At 55.7% G+C, this 14,073-nt stretch overlaps 1 protein-coding gene across 1 annotated transcript in view; it reads right to left on the bottom strand.

Moving 5' to 3' along the window:
• Window positions 1-7,026: 7,026 nt before the first annotated feature.
• KRT79 (keratin 79) overlaps window positions 7,027-14,073 on the bottom strand; it is a gene marked incomplete at its 5' end in the record, with an annotated part of 9,109 nt that continues 2,062 nt past the window's right edge. Inside the window, 8 exons of the mRNA XM_004711451.4 lie at window positions 7,027-7,289; window positions 7,500-7,534; window positions 8,421-8,641; window positions 9,227-9,352; window positions 9,505-9,669; window positions 11,633-11,728; window positions 11,843-11,903; window positions 13,291-13,511. Of these exons, the coding sequence (XP_004711508.3) occupies window positions 7,090-7,289; window positions 7,500-7,534; window positions 8,421-8,641; window positions 9,227-9,352; window positions 9,505-9,669; window positions 11,633-11,728; window positions 11,843-11,903; window positions 13,291-13,511 (1,125 nt within the window). The remainder of the gene's footprint in view (window positions 7,290-7,499; window positions 7,535-8,420; window positions 8,642-9,226; window positions 9,353-9,504; window positions 9,670-11,632; window positions 11,729-11,842; window positions 11,904-13,290; window positions 13,512-14,073) is intronic.

Here is a 14,073-nt window from a genome sequence, read left to right as displayed (position 1 = left end):
TTTGTATCAGCACGAGGGAAGCCCCAGCGGGGCTCCGGATACTGAGTTGTCTCGTGTCTTCATTGGCAGCTGCAGCACCTTGCCAGAAGGAAGTTTTGTGCTACGATGAGCCAGCACAGTGTCCAATGGTGTCCAGTGAGTAGACAAAGACATAAGTAGGGTGTGGGGGCAGTGTGGGGAGGGGATGGTACGTTTCATGGAAGAAACTCTGTAACGCAAAATCAACCTTATGTTGTGCCCGTGGTACCCCGCCCCCCAAGCCATGGAGGTCACGAGTGGGGGACTTCTCTATGAAGTCAACCCTTAATTGATACACACACACACACACACACACACACACACACACACGTCGTCTCTGAGATGCCACGTTGAATGAGGGAAAGGCTGAGGGGCTTCACAGGCTGAGGGGGCTTCTCTTGGAGAGCACCCAGGTGCTGGACACGGAGCGAAGAGCTTTTCTCCTAAAGGCTCCACTCCTCACAGTCACCCTGCCAAAGATGCACGGCTGTGGCCACTCCCAAGGAGAAAGTATAGAGGTGCCAACACTGAAGTTCAGAAAGGTCACATAACAGGCCTGAAATCACACAGCTGGTATGCAGTAGAAGCAGGGTGCCAGTTTCGTCTCTCTGGCATGTGGCCTTATTTCTACACCGCATTGTCTTAGCTCAGAAATTCTTCTCCACGTAGAACCTACAAGATCCAAAAAAATTTAAACACCATGGCATTGTATGCAGACCCCTCGCTTCTAGTCGCCGGAGCAGGGACCGGGCCTTGGCTAGCACGCTGCACATTCGGAAGAGGCAGTTCCAGTCCCTGCTGCCCTGGCTTTCCTGGCCTCATCGATCGCTTGAGTTATGTAGCCCTGTCCTTTGAAACCACCCCTGGGAGAAAGATGAGACTTGCTACTCCCGTAAAGAGTTACAGGCTCAGAAACCCACAGGGCCAGGTCTGCCCTGTCCTCCAGGGCCACTGGGGGCCAGCATCGACTCCACCGATGGCAGTGAGTTTGTTTTTGTTAGGGTTGTTTTGGGTGGCGGGGAGGTATTGGTCCTTTGCTCAGGAGCCCTGGTGGTGCAGTGGTTACGAGTTGGGCTACAAGGCACAAGGCTGGAAGTTTGAAACCAGCAGATGCTGGAGGGAAAAAGATGGGGGCTTTCTACTCCCATGAAGAGGTACCGTCTCACCCGTCTCACAAACACACAGGAGCAGCTCTACCCTGTCCTGTCAGGGATCGGGATGCGTCGGCATCGGCTGGATGGCACCGAGGTATCAAGCTGTCCCTTACTCTGGTGGCTGGGTGTCACAGATGGTGCGTGCTTAACCTGAAGGTTCATGCCTCAAATCCACCCAGCACCTCGGTGGGAGGACGTCTCTGAGTCCATTGCCATGAGATGACCATCCCCGGACACCCTGTGGAGCGCCGGTGCGCCGCAAGGGCCATGCCATCGTGCGGCGGGATTGGCTCCACAGCGATGGCTTTGGTTCGGGTTTGAGCTTGGCACGCAAGGGGTCCCCAGGAGTCGGAATGAACCCCAAGGCTGGTGGTTTGGGTCTGGATCCCTTATAAGGACCCAGTCAGGTCTGGCACTGTCCTGAGGGGATCCTTCTGTGGCCTCCAATTAGCTCGATCCAAATTAGTTGAATTACAAATCCTAACATAAACTCACAGCCCAAGGGAGAAAGCTTGAGTCTGCAGCCACGCTGCCACACAAGTCTCCTTATTAAATCAGAATTGCCCGGGAGTTCCCAGAACGCCCCAACTGCAGCGTGAAACACCGAAGGCAAACATCAGGAAGAACTTCTTCCAGAGGCATTCTGCCCCCTAAAAAGAGCGAAAACCAGCAGAGGAAAGAGTTTCTTCTCCTGAAAAGGAGAAGGTTCCCTCCCACCTGCCTGCCAGAGGCGAGGGACAGGCTGGGGTGACTGATGCTCCCTGGCAACCCAAGCGGGGAGCTGGTCCCCACTGCCTGCCATGACCCTTCCTCACTTGGCAGCTGCTCTGCCCTCGTCAAGGACGGGTGAGCAGCTGACAAGGGTGTGAGCCAGGAAGGAGGGCGTGTTTGCTGAGGACTTTCTGGGCGAGGGAGGTAAACCCTCACATTCAGGCCAGGATTACAGAGATCCGAGGCCTTTCTTCACCGTAGGTCCCAAATCCCGTGTGTGGTGTGGGAAAGTGCCCTCCCTGGCCTGGCCTGGCCTGTGCCTTCACCTCATTCGGCCACCGAGGCCGTGGTTGCTCCACTGAGCCTGAGTCACTCTTTGGGGAGCCAGAGCCAAGGTGGGGACCAGAGATTCCGCATTACTGCAAAGGACTAGTCAGCGATTCTAGGAGAGGCCTGAGGTCGGTGGGAGGGCAGAGAGTCCTCCAGAAGGGGTGGGAGTCTGTGTGCAGGTTCCCTGCTTCTCAGGGTGGCAGTGGGGGTGGGGGGTGGTACATAGAGCCGCCCCTGCTGGCCTCCCCTCTGGGCAGGAGTTTCTCTGTGTGCTTCATGTCCTTTGTTTTAATGCTTCAAATATTGTACTGGCCTTTTCCCAAAGGAACAGGCAGTGTCAAACACGGATGGAGATGGTCCAAGAGACCGAGTGGTCATCTAAAACTCAGCGCGGTGACATTCGGCCCCTTGTCTGCCAGCGTGGCAATGGTGGATTTCAGTGGGAGTGTTACATTATTGATACCCCTGGTGCAGGCTTTCTTAATTTATGTAATAAGATCAGTGTCTCCAACTGACTCTCCCTGGCGTTGTGCAGACTGCTGAACTCCCCCGACGGAGGCGGGGGCAGGGAGTGGCTATTTGCCAACAGCTTTGGAAGCAGTTGATTGTGCCCTTCTTAAACTCGGTTTAAAATTGGCTTTGCTATGACCTAGCTGAAATGTGAATGCAGTGTCACTCCTCTAAGGAGTCCGAGTAGCTGGAGTGGTTACACGTTGAGCTGCTAACTACAAGGTCAGCTGTTCAAAACCACCTGCTGCTCAGAGGGAGGAAGATGGGACTTTCTACTCCCGTGAACCGTCAGTCTCGGAAGCTCACAGGGACAGTTCTGCCCGTCCTACAGGGCCGCTATGAGTGGGCATCGACTCGTTGGCAGGGAGCGAGATGACTCTTCTGGGGTTTTTTGCTTTTTTTCTTTTTAATGAGAAAAGCAAGAATAACACAACTTTCCTCTAGCTCTTTGGTGCCTCCTTCACCCCACTATCATGACCTCAATTCTACTTACAAATCGGATCAGACCAGAGCATGCACTCTGCTGCAGATAAGAGCCTGAAGCACAGGAAATCCATGACAGATAAACCCCTCAGGGCCAACAAGGAGAGTAGAGATACCAGGAGGATTAGGGGATGGTGGAGGGCGAAAGGGGGAATGGATCACAAGGATCAATCTATACCCCCCTCCCAGGGGGTAGAATAATGGAAAAGTGGGTAAGGGGTGATGGAAGACAATGGAAGATATGGAAATAATAATCTATAACTTATCAAGGGTTCATGGGGGGAGGGGAAAGAAATGGGGAGCTGATTTCAGGGGCACAAGTGGGATGAGAATGCAATGATGATGGCAGCATATGTGCAAATGTGCTTGACACACTGGAGGAACGTATGGATTGTGATAAGAGATGTAAGAGCCCCCAGTAAAAGTATTAAAAGAAAAGAAAAGCGAACTGTGTCCTGTGGCTCCTCTCTCGCTGCCGGGGTAAGGTGTCTCTGAAGGCTGCCACACAGGCAGCCACAGCAGTCGGCCGCTCGTGTGCATTTAAATGAACCCTTGACGACTATGTCCTTCTTGGACAACCCCTGTGGTAAGTGGCACAGAGCTTCCTGGAGCACCTGGGATAGACACACGTGTGTCCCATCGCACCACCTGCAGAAGCCGGAGGATGGACGACTGACCCTCGGTAGGGAAACGGCGCGACTAAACCCCGGTAGGCACAGACCCAGGAACAGGGCATGCCCCTGAAGAAGGACCATTGTTCATCACCTCATGCCATGGGCAAAGGTGGAAGAGGGTTTGCTGAGTGAAGTTCGTTGGTCCCGTCAAGCCAAATACGGTACGAGACCCCGGGTGTACAATTTAAAAATCAAGAATAATCGTCTTCGTGCAGAAAGAAGTGGACCTTGGTGGTTATGGAGAAGCTGGGGTGACGGGGGGAGGGAGAATGAGGGGGGAGGATGAAAAGCATGTCCCTCAAGTCTCAGGAGGCTGCTGGAGGCGCGTGTGCGGCAGCGGCTGTGTGATGGAGGGTCCCTCAACATACATGTCGACACGGCGTCTGTTAGTGGGCCTGTCACTCGTGGAGGGCTGCTGATGTAGCACTAGCACTGCTGGGCAGGAGGGACAGAGAGAAGGTCAAAGCAAGTTTCACAGCTGACCTCCGTGCCAGGCTTTAATTTTGTGTAGGCTGTTTGAGGCTAACTGGCTGTGAGGGTTGATCCCAGCAGGCCTGAAACGGGCTTGAGTTATTTTCCTGAATCAACGATGTGGCTGCAGGGCTCTGATCCCTGGGGAAGGCATGGAGTGCCATCGAGAAGGCCATGAGACAGCCACAGGGCCCCAGGGAATTTCAGGACAGCCTGTGCCAGCTTATCAGCGTGGTTCATTGATAAGAGTGGATTGCTGGCTTCCTGGTCTTGTGAGACCCTCTCCCCAGCCCCAAAGGACAGGGAGTCAGCCAGTTGGGGAACTGCTGCTTGGGTGTTGGTATGAAGTAGAACCCAGGCTCAGAGGAGGGGACTGTGGAGACAGAGAGAGACATAGAAGAAGAAGAATCAACAAGACTGGTGGCGGGAGCCTCGGTGGTGTGGGAGCTATATGCATGAGACTGCTGACCACAAAGTGAGGGATGAGATCCGGGTGGGACAGAGCAGCTTCTGTGGAGAAAGGGCAGAGGCTTGACATGATCAACCCTGGGCGTCGCTAGCTCGCCACAGAGCCGCGGTTCAGCTTGGAGCCTGAGACCGAACTTCTTTGACCCTCAACTTTCTCACCAGTGCACCGGGCAAACTACACCCTTGACGGAAGCGGGGGGGCTGCCGTGAAGGTGACAAAATGGCTCATTGGTGACTGTGTGCTCACCGTGGCTGTAGGTTGATGGCCAGAAGTGGGAAGTGGCGGAGAAATCGAAGCTGACCCCAAGGTGATGTTCTAGGAAGCCAGGGCACCAGAGGCACGGCAGCAGAAGGAACCTGTTCTCACGCGTTAAGCCTTTTCCATCGAATCCATGCCCACTCAGGGCAGTGCGTCTGTGCGGGGCAGAAGCCTGCTCCGGTTGCGCTGTGGTCCTTTGGAAGCACATTCCGAGACCTTCTCCCGGGGCTTTGCTGGGGAGGTTGGAACCACCAGCCTTTCAGGGGGTGGTCGAGCGCATCACCGTTTGCGCTACCCAGATTCCCCGTTACTCCCGTTAAAAAAAAAACTAAGAAATCTCATTACCATGGACAGAGTAGACCTGCCCCCTGTGGGTTTCCAAGGCTGTAAACTGGAGCGCTGGCGCGTCCGAACCTTGCAGCTAGCTAATAACTCACTATGCCACCAAGGCTTCCCCCCCTCGTAATGTGCCCCAGCCATCAGAGGCTTGGTGCACCATCCTGCTTTTCCAAAGCAGGAGGCAGGGGTTCAGAGAGGCCAAGGTCCTTGCCCGAGGTCAGACCGCTAGTAGCGGCAGCACGGAAATTGAAACCCAAGTCTGTCTCGGTCCAAAGCCCAAGACTTTCCCACGGAACAAATCACCCTGTCTGCCCAACCCAGAGTTAATGGAAGGCAGGAGCGTCGTGGAGGGATAAGCTAGGTGATGAACAGCACGCGGGCACCATGCCCTGCCTGGAGCAAGGTACAAGAATGAGTTGCTGGATCTGGGGACACCAAGGTCAATTGGCATAACAGGACTCACAAAGGCAGTGTTCTTGGGCTGAGTAAGGACCCAGGTGGTCAAAGCTACTGAGCAGCTTCCTAAGGTGCACATTGTGCTCTCTCCCCAGCCAAAGGGAAGAAGGGTGCTGAACACAGAAAGACGCGTGGGAAACCAGTAGTCCAAAGGACTGCCAGCCCTTGCCAACGTCAGCCTCCAAGACCAGAAGAACTAGATGGTGCCACCTCCAACTGCTCTGGAAAGGATCACAGGAGAAGGGCCTGGGGAGACTGGGAGGAAATGCGAACGAGAACTCAAATTCATAAAGAGGACCGGCTTCTGAGCTGACCTCTCTGCCTTGAACTGGACTGGCCCGGCACCGCTCCTTGGAAGGCACTGCTCGGATAGGACTTTTTTTTTAAGACACCTTAATGAGACGAAGGTGAGAGAACGTATCGGCCACCCTCCACTGATGGCAGAGACGTGTCTAAGCATGCTTTGTTTTGAAGAAACCAAGGCATGTATGAGCTGGAGCCAGACTAGCAATAGATCTTACTTCCTTCAGACTCTGTCTCCTGGGGCCACTATGAGAGTCAACAGGACGACGTGGTGGGTTGGGGCTCAGCCTGGCTGAAGGCAGGGTACTGGGGTGCTGAGTTAGCAGGGTTGTTGGGGCATGGTGAATGTGCGGTTGGTGCAGTAACCAATCTCCTAACACCATTCCCGTTCCCTGGGCAGGACAGATGCCAGAGGCACAGAGAGAGACCTGTAGCTGCTGTTTATTGAGACACAGGCACAGACCAAGGAGTGGGGTGCAGAGAGATACAGGGTGGAGGTCTGGTGGGAGGCTGGGGAGGTGAAGGGCTCTTGGGGAGAACCTTTCCCGATTTCCCATTCTCCTCCCTCAACCTGCCCTGAGCTGGGAGCAGATGAACCACGGAGGTGAGGAAGCCAAGGTGGCCTAGGAAACGCAGCCTCCTCCTCGTGGTCAGCCCCCAAACACGGCACCCAGGCGAGGACTCCAGCCGCCCCTCCCAGCCCATCGCACCACCAAGGGGAAAACCAAAGAGAGAGAGTTGAGCCCTTCCTCAAATGAAAATGGCATGCATACCAAATAGTCTGGTATGCACACCCCTGAGATCTTTGGGCCTCTGGGCTGTCCCTGCTCATGAGGAAAGTGGGTAGGGAGGGCTGCAGAGGCGGGTGTGTAGAGCAGGGACAGGCTTTCAGGGGCCCAGGGAGGCCTAGCCGCTAATACCTCCGGTTGGATGTCTTGATGGTAGTGGTCTTCCGCAGGATGGAGGTACCTCCAGAGGCCACACCCCCTTTGGCAGAGCCGTAGCCCACATTGGTGCTGAACCCACCTTTGATACCTCCCCCGCCCCAGGACATGCCACCCCCGATGCCAGCCGAGCCACCTCCGCTCACAGACGTGGAGTTGCCGGTCACGGCTGCAAGGCAAGGGGGTCTGGGTTAGGCAGGGTAGCTGTACCCCGAAAGCACCCAGGAGTCAGTGAGCAGAGGGAACAGAGAGAGGAGCCCGGGGTGGGAAGCACGGTTTCTGGGAGTACCCCTCCCCCCAGAATCTGCCCCAGGAGCAACCATGAAGGGGGTGCACTTGAGGCCCAGCCCGCCGAGGGCTGGAGCAGCAGGGTACTCACAAATGCTCACGGCACTCTGACATTCCCCGGACATCCTGAAGGAGACAGAAAGGTTACCAGAGGGTCAGGGGCCCCACGAGGCCCCACGAGCCAGAGAGAAAACTCTCTCCAAGACTCCCTCCCTCTGCCTTTCCACCGGGTCCATTCAGTAAGGCGGCTCCCAAGAGCCGTGGCCTGGATGGGGAGCAGAAAATGATTGCGCATGTGCATGCATGCGCGCCACACACGCAATGGATGTTACTCCGCGGTCAAGAGTGCCGCAGCTGTTGCATGCTAAAACCTGCATCACCCCTGACTCCGTCACGCCAAGTGACGCTTGCCATACCCAAAGGACACCCATCCGCGTCCACGTATGTCCACGTACGTGGACGATCGGAGCAGGCTAAGGCGTCGTGCGTAGAGACTCACGTGGTTGCGGGTTCCTGGGGAGCTAGGGAAATGCTAAACTCCCTGCCATCGAGTTAATGCCAACGCAGAGTGACCCCCATAGGAAAGTGGAAGAACTGTCCTTGTGCAATCTTCTAAGGGAGGAGAAAGCCTCGTTCTCCCGGGAGAGACTCCCAGTGGATTCCAACTGTCAGCCTGCTGATGAGTGGCTCAAGAGTCGCCCGCTACTCGACCGGAGTTCAGACGGGCACACCCTGCTGGTGTCGCTGGGGGGGCAAAGCTGCCATTGGTGGTGGCCTCTGCTCTCACCCAGCCTCACCAGTTGGTAGCGACCCCCCAGGTTAAGAGTGGGGTGTTTGTGCAGCCAAAGGGAATGGCAGGTGAAGGGAGCACTGAGGGAGTGGGCCGTGGCGGGGTAGTCCCTCTCCATAGTCCCACCTCCTGGTGCCCCTGCCTTCACTCTCAGCCGAACCAGACACTTTGACCTGGTAGCACAGGGCCGTCCCCCGACTTGGGGGAAGAAGGGCCACCCACCGGCTCTCCTCGCCCTCCAGCAGCGTCCTGTAGGTGGCGATCTCTATGTCCAGGGACAGCTTGACGTTCATCAGCGCCTGGTAGTCACGCAGCAGCCGGGCCAGCTCCTCCTTGGCCTGGTGCAGGGCCACATCCAGGTCTCCAAACTTCTTCTGAGCATCCTTGAGCGCCAGATCCCCACGTTGCTCTGCGTCAGCGATGGCGGCCTGCAGCTGCTGGCACTGCCCAGGGAGGGAGGAGCGTCAGAAACATCCCACCCGGGGCCCTGCCTTCCCGCCAGGAACCACCGTCCCCACCCCTTCACCCCAATGGAATGAGGAAGAAGGGCCGGAGAAGCAGTCACCGTCAAAAAGAGAAGACGCTGTCGCACCCACAGAGTGACCTAAGGCAAAGTCCTAACTCCCATCTCTCCCACCAGGAGGCAGCTCTGCCCAGTGCTGGCAGAGAGAGTGTAAGAGACCAGGCATGGACATCAGCAGGAGGCAAATGCTTCGCTCTGGTCGGAGAAGTCTGCCCTAGATGGGGCCAGCAGTTGTGACCTGAATCTGGGCCCTCAACCTCCTGGTCTGACCTCCTGGAGGTAGGACCAATCTCCTTGGTGGACGGCATCCCTCCCACTCTACCAAGTCTTCCCCCTACCTGGGCCTTCTGTCTCTGTGTAAGGAGTGTTAATCTTGGTGGCTCCGCGCGTGTGTGTGTGTGTGTGTGTGTGTGTGTGTGTGTGTGTGTGTGTTTCACCAGAAGAACATCCGACCACCAACTGCCCCCAGGTCAGCCCCCCAGCCCCCAGGCAGTCCTAGGCCCACCTGCTTTTTGGCTGCGTCCACCTCCCCCTGCAGCCTCTGCACAGTACGGGTGAGCTCAGAAATCTCGTTCTTGGTGTCCCGCAGGTTGTCTCCATGTTTGCTGGCTGTCACCTGAAGCTCCTCATACTGGAGACCAAAGCAATGACCGTGAGGCGTTGGATCATTCCCGGGCCACATGCATAAGCACGGGGCCCGGGGCCCATTCCCCAGGGTCTAGCCACTCGGGCCGCTCACAATCGCTGGCTGAAACACCCGAGCCCTGCAGTCCTTCTCCCCACCTTGGTCTGGTACCAGGACTCTGCTTCAGCTCTGCTGCGGTTGGCGATGTCCTCGTACTGGGCCTTGACCTCAGCGATGATGCTGTCCAGGTCCAGGCTGCGGTTGTTGTCCATGGACAGCACCACGTTGGTGTCAGACACGTGGGTCTGCACTTGGCTCCTCTCCTGCAGAAGCAGAAATCGCTGTCACCTGCGCCCCTGCCCCACGCCCCAGGGGCGCCATGGCAGGGTGGAGGACAAGACTTGCCCTGGGCATGTGGAGGCCTGTGCTCCCCTCCATAGCTAGCCTAGAAGGAAGCCCACAGGTGCCAGGAGAAGCCTCCTTCTCCCCACCTTGTCCTCATCCTGATGTATCGTCTTTCTCCTCCAGGACCATCCTGCCGGCAGCAGTGTCTGCAAGCATCACATCCCCCCACCACCACCACCAATACACACATACACACACACACACACACACCCTGCCACGGCTCCTCAGGTTAGGCTCGCTCCACAAACACATGTCAGACTGTGGTCCTGGGGGAACTCCACTTGGAAGTGTTTTCAATAAGGAGACAGGAGCCTGCCTACTAGACACCCCCATAGAGGAGCTCTGGGAGCATAATGTGCTATGCATCCAGCTGCTAAACCACAGGGTCCATGGTTCGGGCTCACCAGCTGCTCACCAGCTGCTCCATGGGGGAAAGAGGGACAGCCTACTGAGGGAAAGATTTGCCCACAGGAGCAGCTCTCCTCTGTCCTGTAGGGTTGCCAGGAGTCTGGACCGACGTGATGGCGGTGGTTTTGGTGTGGGTTTTAAGACAGCCCGTGAGCAGATACGGCGGTGATGGTCTTGCTCACACAAAAGAAAAGGAAAGGTCAGACTTCCCAAAGAGTGAGAGATGTTGAAAGTGGAAAGGCAAGAGTCCTGCGAATGAAGATGTGTGTGTCGGCCACCTCAGGTATGGTGCAAATGACCAATATCCTTGGTTACTAACTAAAAGGTTGGAGGTTTGATTCCACCTGGGAGTCTTGGAAGAAAGTCTTGACCATCTACCAAAAGACCAGCCACTGCAGAGCCAATGGGGCAAGTCCTCCTGTGACACACACGTGGTCACCATGCATCAGAGTCGACTCCATGGCGACAGGTGCCGGTAGTCTCTTCCAAGAAACCGGAGACACCCCCTCCGCCCTCAAGGGACACAAGATAGCAGAGACGATCTCGGGGAGAACAAAAGGCTGACGTGACATCTGAGATCCAGCGACCAGGCCAGAGAGGCATCCACTGGATTTCCTAACGCGGAAGACATTCCAGGGATGCATAGCTCACCCTCCAGATTTCCAGTGGAGGTCTGGCTTAGCCAAAACCAGACCATGGGAACCACTTCTGAATGCCCTGTTGATGGTGCAGGTGCGGCAGCCAGGGAGGTGTTTCTCTCGCCATGGCTTCTACCCACTGAGGGACAATGAGTAACTTGGACAGGAAGCAGTCCGAGCTCGGTCCCTAGCTTGCCCTCCCTCTCCACCTGTCCACCTGTTTCTCTTCATACAGCGAGTGAATCCCACAACCACGTGTCGTTCCGCAGACACACAACACTCTTCGATTGGGGCCATGACGTGGCACAGGTTGGGACCCCTGGCTGGCGGGCCCTTTCCACACCTCCTGTAGAAACCCCACCCAGCCTGTAGACAGCATGGTCCAATACAAAAGGCATCTCCTCTAAAGACTCCTCCACGCCCCTCAGCACCTTGACCCCATCACTGGACTGCAGGACCCCCAGCAGCACTGTTTGTTGTCCCGTGGAAAACCAAACCCACTGCCATCCAGTGGGTTCCAGTGGTCTCCGTGTTTGCCTGAGACACGATGGGCCAGGGAGAATTTCTGAGACTTTCCAGCTTCATGAGCGTGGACAGCCCCTGCGGGTTCCAAGTCGTTTGCATCTTTACTGGATCAGACAGCCTCATCTTTCTCCTTCAGAGCCACGGGCGGGCTCAAACCCTGACCTTGCGCTTAGTAGCTCAGTGAGTTATCATTAAGAAAAGGGTCAAGGTTTGCTCTTCTACCAATTCGGTCGCGGTCAGCCTTCCCGGGGCGATCCTGGAGGCCGTGCGTGAATGGACACAGATCCTCCCAGCCCACGGAGGGGCTCACCATTTCAAAGAGGTGCTGAAAGAAGTCGATCTCGTCTGTCAGGGCGCCCGCTCTGCCATGCAGATCCATTCGGCCCATGTAGGCTGCATCCACATCCTGGGGGGCAGGGCAGAGAGCAGGCTCGGTCCACGGGGCTTTCACTTCTCCCAGGTAACCCAGCACCCTAGGAACCGAAGGGCCACCTCTCCCCACTCCTGGTGCCCCACTCACCTTCTTGAGCACCACAAACTCGTTCTCCGCAGCAGTGCGCTTATTGATCTCATCCTCATACCTGTTAGCACAGGAAGACTCAGGCCAGGGGCGGCTCAAACGAAAACACAACAACAACTACCAACCCACTACCCTGGGGCCAGTTCTGACTCCCTGGGCAACCCCATGTGCAACAGAGTCCCAGTGGTGTTCTTTGCGGGAACCCTGTGTTTTTCTTCATCAATACCACTGAGTGGGTTCAAACTTAGAACCTTTCAGTAGGGAGTCAGGTGCAAACTGCTGTTCCACCCAGGGACCTAGGTTCAGCCCTGTTCTGCCTCCCAGGCATTGGACACACTCCATTGTAAGGAAGACTCGATGGTCCCACATCAGCCAAGCTTTCCTTTGGGACTCTGCTCTTTCAGGCTCCCAACCAGTGGAGGAACTTAGGATTCTGTCTCAGCTTCAATATTCTCTCCTCCCCAGCCCTTTAGAGGAAAGGGGCTCGGCATTTGTGCAATGCCACGGCGATCAGAGATGCCATCCCATTGGATTGGAGCCCTGAGGAGGCTCCACGCGGACAGGGGGAGGATGGTGTGTCAATCGAGGGTAACCTTTGTCTGCACTTGCAACACACACTCATCTGAAGAGATGGGCCGCTCTGGCTGCCACCCGTGTCACAGGATGTAGAAAGTCCTTTAAAGGGTACCCTCAGAGTGTGGGTACGCTTGCCATGCCCTCGTCACACAAACGGCCAAACCATCTCTGCATCTGGATCTGAGTAAACTGGACTTGTACAACTTAAGATGTTCATGGGACGATAGACAGTCGAAACAGGCTGGGTGTTTTGTGGTCGCGAGGAATCATTGTTTAAAAGCTCTAGGTGTTTCTGGGGGTTAGGAAAGAAGTGGGAGGAAGGGAAACAGGAGACCCGGGGATAGGTGAGGGTACGTGGAGGGGGTCACGAGGAGATGCGTTGAAACAAAGTGCACACGAATTACGGATGGTAAGACCGATGGTCTGCTCTGTAAACTTTTACCTAGTTCATCGTTGAAAGGTTTTCTTTTATGTTTTAGGTGTAACTCAGGGTTGTTTTCATGGTTTACGAAGTGTATGGACACCTTCTGGTAAAATACTTGGGAATGGAAGGACAGGATGGCTGGGATCTCAGGAAAGGTGGGCAGATAAAGCCAGATTCACTGTGAGCTGATCATGATGAAAGAGGTATGATGACAACGTGGGGAGTCATTGTATAATCCTCTCTCCTTTCGCAAACATTTGCCGTTTCTGTACTAACATGATGAAGCTATCGCAAGCCACCATGACAGTCCAGGGGGCAGGGTGTCTGGCACCTAAGTGCCCAGAGGAGCCATCTCTGCCTGTGATACCCGTGCTAGTCCCTACCACCACCCCCTACCCTCCACCCCCACCACCACCACCCCATGGCCTGGCCTAGCTAGCTCCCTTACTTGTTCTTGAAGTCCTCAACGAGGTCCCCCATGTTCCTCAGCTCTGAATCCAGCCTGCCCCTCTCCCCCTGGATCTTGTCCAGTGTTCTCCGCAGGTTGCTCAGGTAGGCCTCAAAGAGGGGCTCCAAGTTGCTCCTGGTGGTGCCCGCACTCTGGCCCTGCTCCTGCAGCAGCGCCCACTTGGTCTCCAGCACCTTGTTCTGCTGCTCCAGGAACCGCACCTGAGCCAAGCAAAGAAGGTGGATCCTAAGAGGGCCCAGGCCAGAGGGCCCCCGCTGTCACCACCAGGCACAGGCCAGGGCATCAGAAGGCCCGTGCCAGGCTGACACCTTGCTGAGGGGCTCAGCTTGGCTGAAACGGTGGCCGTGCCATCTGAGGAAGGAACTCTGGAGAGATAACTGAAGTAAGCTGCCTAGCCGGCCATTCATGAGCTAGAGGCCGTAGCTAAGTCACCTCTCTCTAGCTCTGCTTGCTCACGGTCCTGAAGAACTGGCCTAGATAAGGGTTTCAGACCCTAACTCTGCACAGGAACAGCTGTTAAAACGCAAATGTGTGCATGTGTGTATAAGTATATATGTGTACACACATATGTGCATATGTACATATACATGTTGGGGGGTGCATACACATATTTTGTGCGGGGGCACATATATGTATATGCACATGTTTATGTGTATACACATGTATATGTCCATGCACATGTTCGTGTGTGCATACACATGCATGTGTGCGTGTACGCGTTTTATGTGTGTGCACGTATGTATATGTAAATGCACGTTTCTG

The sequence above is a fragment of the Echinops telfairi genome, unplaced genomic scaffold, assembly GCF_000313985.2.
Source record: "Echinops telfairi isolate 266 unplaced genomic scaffold, ASM31398v2 ScPeMD7_12;HRSCAF=54, whole genome shotgun sequence".
In the NCBI taxonomy this organism is placed as follows: Eukaryota; Metazoa; Chordata; class Mammalia; order Afrosoricida; family Tenrecidae; genus Echinops; species Echinops telfairi.
This window is presented reverse-complemented; position numbering and strand designations above follow the sequence as displayed.